This window comes from Entelurus aequoreus, linkage group LG07, assembly GCF_033978785.1.
Source record: "Entelurus aequoreus isolate RoL-2023_Sb linkage group LG07, RoL_Eaeq_v1.1, whole genome shotgun sequence".
NCBI lineage: Eukaryota > Metazoa > Chordata > Actinopteri > Syngnathiformes > Syngnathidae > Entelurus > Entelurus aequoreus.
The window spans coordinates 51,625,862-51,633,379 of record NC_084737.1 but is presented as its reverse complement, the minus strand read 5'-3'; the positions used below and the strand labels follow the sequence as shown (position 1 = coordinate 51,633,379).

Here is a 7,518-nt window from a genome sequence, read left to right as displayed (position 1 = left end):
TAACAACAGGCCCAATTCCAACAGGTATTTCCTCCGTGCACACACGTCTTTCTCCGTGCTTACTTACTCAGTGGCCTAGTGGTTAGAGTGTCCATCCTGAGATCGGTAGGTTGTGAGTTCAAACCCCGGCCGAGTCATACCAAAGACTATAAAAATGGGACCCATTACCTCCCTGCTTGACACTCAGCATCAAGAGTTGGAATTGGGGGTTAAATCACCAAAAATTATTCCTAGGCGCGGCCACCGCTGCTGCTCACTGCTCCCCTCACCTCCCAGGGGGGGATCAAGGGTGATGGGTCAAATGCAGACAATAATTTCGCCACACCTCGTGTATGTGTGACAATCATTGGTACTTTAACTTTAACTTTCACTCCTAGACACACAACACTTGTTCACTCTCCGCCGACACATTGTCTCTGCAGCTGGAGTCCTTTTTCATCGCGGACATGGAGTGACAGAAGTAAAGATGTCAGGCTTGTCACTGACAGTTTGGTTATGTTTGGGTTTTCCTCTGTGTTTTTGTTTATTTCCTGTCAGCGCTCTTATTTTGGTTCCATTTCCTGCATGTCTCCTTGAGCGCTCGTTTCCCTCACCTGTCCCTGATTGGCAGCCTGGCACACCTGGTTGCAATTGTCAATCAGGATACTATTTAAGCCTACCTCGCCCTCCAGTGAGTGATTGATGATTGTTTTCTGGTTCCTGTTATCCTGTCTCCGGTTATCCAATTGAAGTCATGCTTTCCTGCAACACGCCTGCCATCTCTGCATTTTGGGGTTCACTACCAACAATTCCTGACAGAGTCGTCAAGCCAAATACGAACCCCGCGGAAATTTCAATGGCGGAGAGGCTTGACAGGAATCACGGAGTTGTTTCGCCTCGTTTTGGGCGCCATCCCACCCATCCCTGTCGTCTGTTGGCCTCTTTGGGGACGTCTGGGACCCGTCCTTTGAGAGGGGGACTAAGGTCATCTCACCTCTCCCAGTGATGCCACTGCAGACGCCGCCATCCTCTCCGGTGGGCCTGAAGATGCCGCCATCAACCCCGGTGGGCCTGCAGACGCCGCCTTCAACCCCGGTGGACCTGCAGACACCGCCATCAACCCCGGTGGGCCTGCAGACGCCGCCATCCTCTCCGGTAGGCCTGCAGATGCCGCCATCAACCCCAGTGGGCTTGTATGTTAATACTACATCGTAACATTTGTTTTAAATGTACCTTTACATTTTTGGCCTTTTTAAAGAATATATGCATCATGTGCTGACATCATATTGACCACGCCCCCACCGCCACAGGTATTTTGGCAATTTAGGGGAAACCCTGCATTGTATAAAGTGCATGGCTCAATGTGTAGTAGCGACTTGTAGACCGGCAGCACAGAAATGGTGGCTCAGGTTAAAGGCCAGCGAGAAGAGATAGGTCTTAAGAAGGGTTTTCTGTCATCCCCTGTCTCTGCAGGGCCACTACCATACACACACGCAGACACATAAAAGTAAGGTAATGTAGCAGAAATGATGCTGTTCATCCCCAAAACATAATTATTTGTTCCTTATTCCATTTTGGATATTTCTTAAAAGTTTCATGATTATCCGCCCATATTTTTGTAAATTTATTTTGCTAACAGACAGTCAAACAAACTGAGACGGTTACATTATCTCCTAGCATAAGGAAGAAAATGACTGCAGTTGTTTATAGTACATTGTGTTGTACTGTTTTTAAGACAATATTGATTATCTAGAACAGGAGTCCCCAAACTATGGCCAGATCGGGCCATAATTTGTCACCAGCCAATCAGGCAAATAATATTGTTAATGTAGATGCCCTTATCTGCGGCACATATTTACTTTACAAAAGATAAATATGGGATACTTTTTCTATTGCCTTATTTATAATTAACTTTATTAAATGTTTAGATATATTTAGTTTGGCGCAGTCCGACCAAAGCCAAAGGGGATAGAAAGAAAAAAAACAAAAAATGAGACCCTCGGCTACATTCTTTTAACTCAATGTGGCCCCTAAGTCAAAAAGCTTGTGGACACCCAATCCAAAAGTTTAGTCTTACTTTAAGAATGCAACATGTTAGCATTGTGGGGTTTTCTGTTGTCCAAATACTGATTAATTGAATGTCAATTCATTTCTTAGTCTTAGACTTAGACATAAGACTTACACAAACTTTATTGAACGGCAAGGGAAATTGTTCCACACAGTAGCTCAGTTACAAAGGATGGAAAGGATAATGCACACAAGGGCACAAAAAGAGGGCGAAAACAAAAGGTATAAAGTAAACCAAAAATGTACCATTGTAGCAATATAACATATGTAATATTTACATATTATATATACAGTATATAATATTTACTGATATATTATATTATTGATATTATATTTTTATATAATATATACAATATATAACAAATCCCAATTACCATGTACAATATTACAGTATATGTAATGTGACCCACCCATAATGTGTCACATTTTTGTGTTGATGTTTTATTTTATTTTGTGGTTTGAATTCGTTTTTGGAGCTGTCATTCCACAGTTATCACTATTCAAATTGGTCAGTAGGGGGCAGTAGGGCGTTTCTTCCCAATTGAATGCTATCACCTGCAGACCGGAAGTGTCTCGTCATTCTGATGAGAGCGACCAGTCTGTAAACATCTGAAACGTTCTGTGTGATTTTTCCTCCTGTATAACAGGTTAGTTTTGGTGAATCAACTCACTGAATAATATCCATGTGATCTTTATAAGTTTAAGTACACATTCTGATGGTGGAGCCTAACTCTGAAGTGTTTGTGAGTTGTAGTTTGTATTTGTGAATGAATCCAGTGCACAGCTGCAGTAATCAATACAAAATGGCGACATGAGTGCGCAATGTTTGTATAGGAACTTCTGATCCTAATTCAGACTCCCAAATTAGAGCTCCCATTTTCTTATTGATTTTATAATGTATAGTTGTGTTATGTGTGTGTTCTGAAAGAGGTTTTACATGCTATTTTGTTGTGTTTAGACATGGTTATATAAGTTAAGCTCTCAGGAATGGTCAATGAACATTTCAAATACAGTAACTTAAAGCTGCTATTATAAGAAGAAGAATATGAAGAAAAGTAAAGTATTTAAATTAATGTTGCTAAATTGTGCATTAAGTTAAAGGTGAATATTCCTGAGAAAGACAAGACAGTCAAATAATGTCTAATTGGGCACTATATTGTATGTTTTGGAGTGATGATGTGGACATGTAAAAAATATATGGCAAAGGCATACAGTATTGTTACGATAATTATAACTCCAGTGATACAGTAACGGTTTAATGATAGTTTATTGAGTGTTTTGATGAACATAGAGGTGAAGATAAAGTAAAATACATTGACATGATAATACAAAGTGACAAAATATATGGGAAATGAAGTGAATTGTGGATTTATAATTTCTGTTAATAGATTCTGATGAGAGCGACCAGTCTGTAAACATCTGAAACGTTCTGTGTGATTTTTCCTCCTGTATAACAGGACATTATTATCTGACTGCTTGTCCTGGCTACCTGGGACCTGCAACAGTAACAGCTGCAGCAACAAAAAGGGCAGCATAAAATAGAGCATAGCTCCAGCAGAAAATATACAATATAAACAAAGAGAGGTAGCTAACATAGAAACGGTCAGGTAATAGACAAATATCATCTATTGCTGTATGGCGAGTGATTATACAGCTGGATGGAGTGCGCAATGAAGGAGTTCTTGAATCGCACAGTGGTTTAAGTCCCTTTTGCTGGTGCTGCTCCCCCCAACAAACCACTGCAAAGTACAGGGCACTGGCCACAACAGACTAAGCTTCCTTTCAACGGTAAAATTGATTTAAGATAGGGTTATTTGGCATTATGGGCTCCGTCATATAATGAATTAAAGTTGTATGCCAAGGCACCATTGTATTTGGAAAACATTTCTGTATAAAATCACACTCATCAATGATATGATGTGATATTAGAAAAAACAACTAATATAAAAATACTAAATACAGTAACTGTCACAGTCAAAAAATCACACATTTAGCTTTCTGAAATAAATGTTCAAAATCTTTTGTCAACAAGAATGTTGTTTAAAGTTTGGGGTTTTTTCAACTACTGTACATTTATTCTTTAAAACTAGCACTTAAACATTCATCATAACATACGCCTTTACATGAATGAACAATATATACTTTTGTCTGCATACGTCCATGGTAGGCATTTACTTGACGTTCCAATATTACACTAAAAGAAAATTATTTTCATCATTCTTTTGATAATAAATACAGTCTGAATCTGAAACAATCACCACAAAAGAGCAACATGTTTGGATGAGGAAAATAAAGATTAAAATCAGAACCTTACAATTGATCTCTTGGAGAATATCAGTTGGGATAGGCTGCAGCTTATCCACCACCCTAATGAGGACACGTGGTATGGGAAATGTACGGATTGATGGAAATCAAAGAAATCGTTACCCTTTCCTCAAACTGTTTTATATAATGCAGGAAACATAGATTGTGCACACAGTACACAAATCCATTTAGGGAGCGTGTGTTCTTTAGAAGCAAAACATTTCAAGAAACAGGATTAATATTTGTAGTTATATTAGTTAAGGCGCCAAATCTTTGGAGGGTTGTGACAGACGGAGACAAATGATTGCTATGGCTAAAGAACCAAACTTTGAGATCCCCCGAGTCTCTCCACAGTGGAGCCATGGATCTGTCCAAGGTGAGTGGGTGCAGCACCGCACCACAGATTTCCTCCAGGGTCAGATTCAGTTGTGATTGATGACTCTTCAGGGATGTGAGAGGCCCCTGCTGCTCCTTGTCATCCCTTTCTGTCTTTGCAGTGCGCACATACATCAGGAACCCAGGAACTGTACATATGTACAGTGGGAATGTGACCTTGTTCGTGACCACACATTTAAATGGTTGGATGATCAGTATTCCATGAGGCATGGAGAACGGGGGGAAAAGGGTAAATGTGATGATAAAATGCACCGATTGTCCCCTGAAAGATTGGGGACAAGGCCCTAATCACTCTTGATGCCATGCGGATGACCTCCCATGATAAGGAGCACAGATTAATCACTCAGTGTTCATTCAGCACGAAACGATTCAGTGGTCAGAATACTCGGTGTATGTGCGGCATTGAACCTTACATCAACCACTATGTTTCCAACCTTGCGCCACTCATCCAGTGATCCCATTATTCGTATGTCTTTCAGCCTGTATTCAGTTGCTAATAATACACATTATTTTCTTTGGAGAGCACAGGTGTACACAAGACTGTAAATCAATATTGTTTGGGTATGATTTAAGAGAAGTTCCTGCCAGCGATGTAAAAAAATGGCCACAGGAGACCCCAGGGGATGCATTATTGCAGTCTGCATGGTCCCCACATGGTCCAATATCTGTATTTCTTACCTGTCTCCCTCATAAGGAATCATTTCATCTGAACCAGCTTGCACAGGATCGTGGTAATTTCTAATTGGCACAGCCTATCGTTTGTGTGAATTTGAACACAATCTCTTTCTTTTCTTTCTTTTAACGTTTGTCTTTGTTACCGTTACAGATGAGCCGGGGCCTATCCCAGCTGTTCCAGCTGGCTCTGGGACGCAAGGACAAAGGGCACACGAAACCGGAGTAAAAAGAACAAGGTCATTTAATGTAACAAAAAGGAGTATAATGGTTAACAAAAGGAAAGTATGTTTAAATGAAATACAAATGGAACAGATGTGTGATTGGGCCAAACCAGGTGAAGGTGTGAGATCTGCAAACAAAGAAAGCCGGCCTAAACATTGAACCCCTTCTACAGGGCTTGGGCTGTAACACAGTTGACTTAAGCAGTTGACTTGAGCATGTGTCAATCTTAGGGTACATATACGGGGAGAACATGCAATACAGAGATGTTACAACGGAGATTCGATTCAATCTCCTGTGAAGATGACTTGCTAGCCTGCATGCCATGGACAGCCTTAAGGAAACTAAATACTGGTGTGGTAGCCATTTTTGTGTTATTTATATTTCTCTAGTCCTGCATATCCATCCATCCATTTTCTACCGCGTGTCCCTTTCGGGGTCGCGGGGGGGGGTGCTGGAGCCTATCTCAGCTGCATTCGGGCGGAAGGCGGGGTACACCATGGACATTTCGCCACCTCATCACATGGCCAACACAGATAGACAGACAACATTCACACTCACATTCACACACTAGGGACCATTTAGTGTTGCCAATCAACCTATCCCCAGGTGCATGTCTTTGGAGGTGGGAGGAAGCCGGAGTACCCGGAGGGAACCCACGCAGTCACGGGGAGAACATGCAAACTCCACACAGAAAGATCCCGAGCCCAGGATCGAACCCAGGACCATCGTATTGTGAGGCACACTCACAAACCCCTGCACCACCATGATGCCCAGTCCTGCATATATTAAGTTAAATTAATTATTTGTTTGTTGAATGATGGCCATTAAAGCCTGCTGCGCTGCTGCACTTTGATGTTGGTCATTGTGGTGGTGTTTGATGAATACTTGGGCCTACTGTGCAACTGTACTTTAATTTTTGTCATTATGGTTGTGGTATCCATTTTTGTGTTATTTATATATCTCTATTATAAATAAATGATAATAAATATTACTATTACTATATAGTAATAGTGGGCCTCCTCCCACTGGGAGGAGGCCCCGCGGCAGGCCAAGGACCAGATGGGGGGATTACATCTCCTCTCTGGCCTGGGAACGCTTCGGGATTCCCCAGGAGGAAGTCGCAAATGTTGCTCTGGAGAGGGAAGTCTGGGGGTCTTTGCTGGAGCTGCTGTCCCCGCGACCCGATTCCGGATAAGCGGTTGAAGATGGATGGATGGATGGATGGACATGGAAATATGTTTTGATATACTGCAAGTTAAAGTATTGAATTAGAAACTGTCATTTACATTCTGTGTCATTTACAGCACCTGTGACGAGAGCATATAGGGGCGCACAGGTGAAATTGATTACACAAATGTCAGGTTCAGAGACTGGCAGTAAAAACCGTTTTTGACCACTTCTAATGCAACACTTAAGTCTTAGTTTTTTGTTTATAGCTTTGTATGTAGTTGAACTAGTTTTCGTTCACCTTGGATGTACTGTTGGATGTACATGGAAAGAAGACCTTTTTGCAAATAAAGCTATTTTTTGAGAAACTTAAATTGGAGTAGGACGTGCGTTTGAAAGTGCACCACCTGTCCTGACTCAGCCCACAGGCTTTGGTTCAGAACCTGGGAAATCTTGGAAAGGCCGATACAACTGGTGATCAGTCCATGTTGAAACCAGTCACTCACTACAATAGTCGTAACATTGTCAAAAATATGGAATATCTACAGCAGGGATGTCAAACATGCGGCCCGTGGGCCGGATCAGGCCCTCGAACAGGTTCAATCCGGCCCGCGAGATGAGTCAGTGTAAAATTGAGCTGCATTTTAAAATTAAATAAACTGTTTTTCTAAATGTGTCCACTGGATGTCGCAATAGCAATTCTGTTAG

At 41.5% G+C, this 7,518-nt stretch overlaps 1 protein-coding gene across 1 annotated transcript; it reads left to right on the top strand.

Annotated features, from left to right (window-relative positions):
* The first annotated feature begins 706 nt into the window (after positions 1 to 706).
* On the top strand, positions 707 to 6,636 carry LOC133653109 (uncharacterized). The gene is made up of 2 exons (XM_062052126.1): positions 707 to 1,134; positions 5,573 to 6,636. The coding sequence occupies exons 1-2, from the start codon at positions 985 to 987 to the stop codon at positions 5,645 to 5,647; spliced, it is 225 nt and encodes a 74-aa protein (XP_061908110.1). The 5' UTR covers positions 707 to 984; the 3' UTR covers positions 5,648 to 6,636.
* Positions 6,637 to 7,518: the final 882 nt, after the last annotated feature.

Bases quoted from the DNA above. Each gene is read 5' to 3' on its own strand.
- LOC133653109 (XM_062052126.1), top strand. From the start codon at position 985: ATGCCACTGCAGACGCCGCCATCCTCTCCGGTGGGCCTGAAGATGCCG. The intron at 1,135-5,572 runs GTAGGCCTGCAG...TTACCGTTACAG, and splicing joins AGACGCCGCCATCCTCTCCG to ATGAGCCGGGGCCTATCCCA.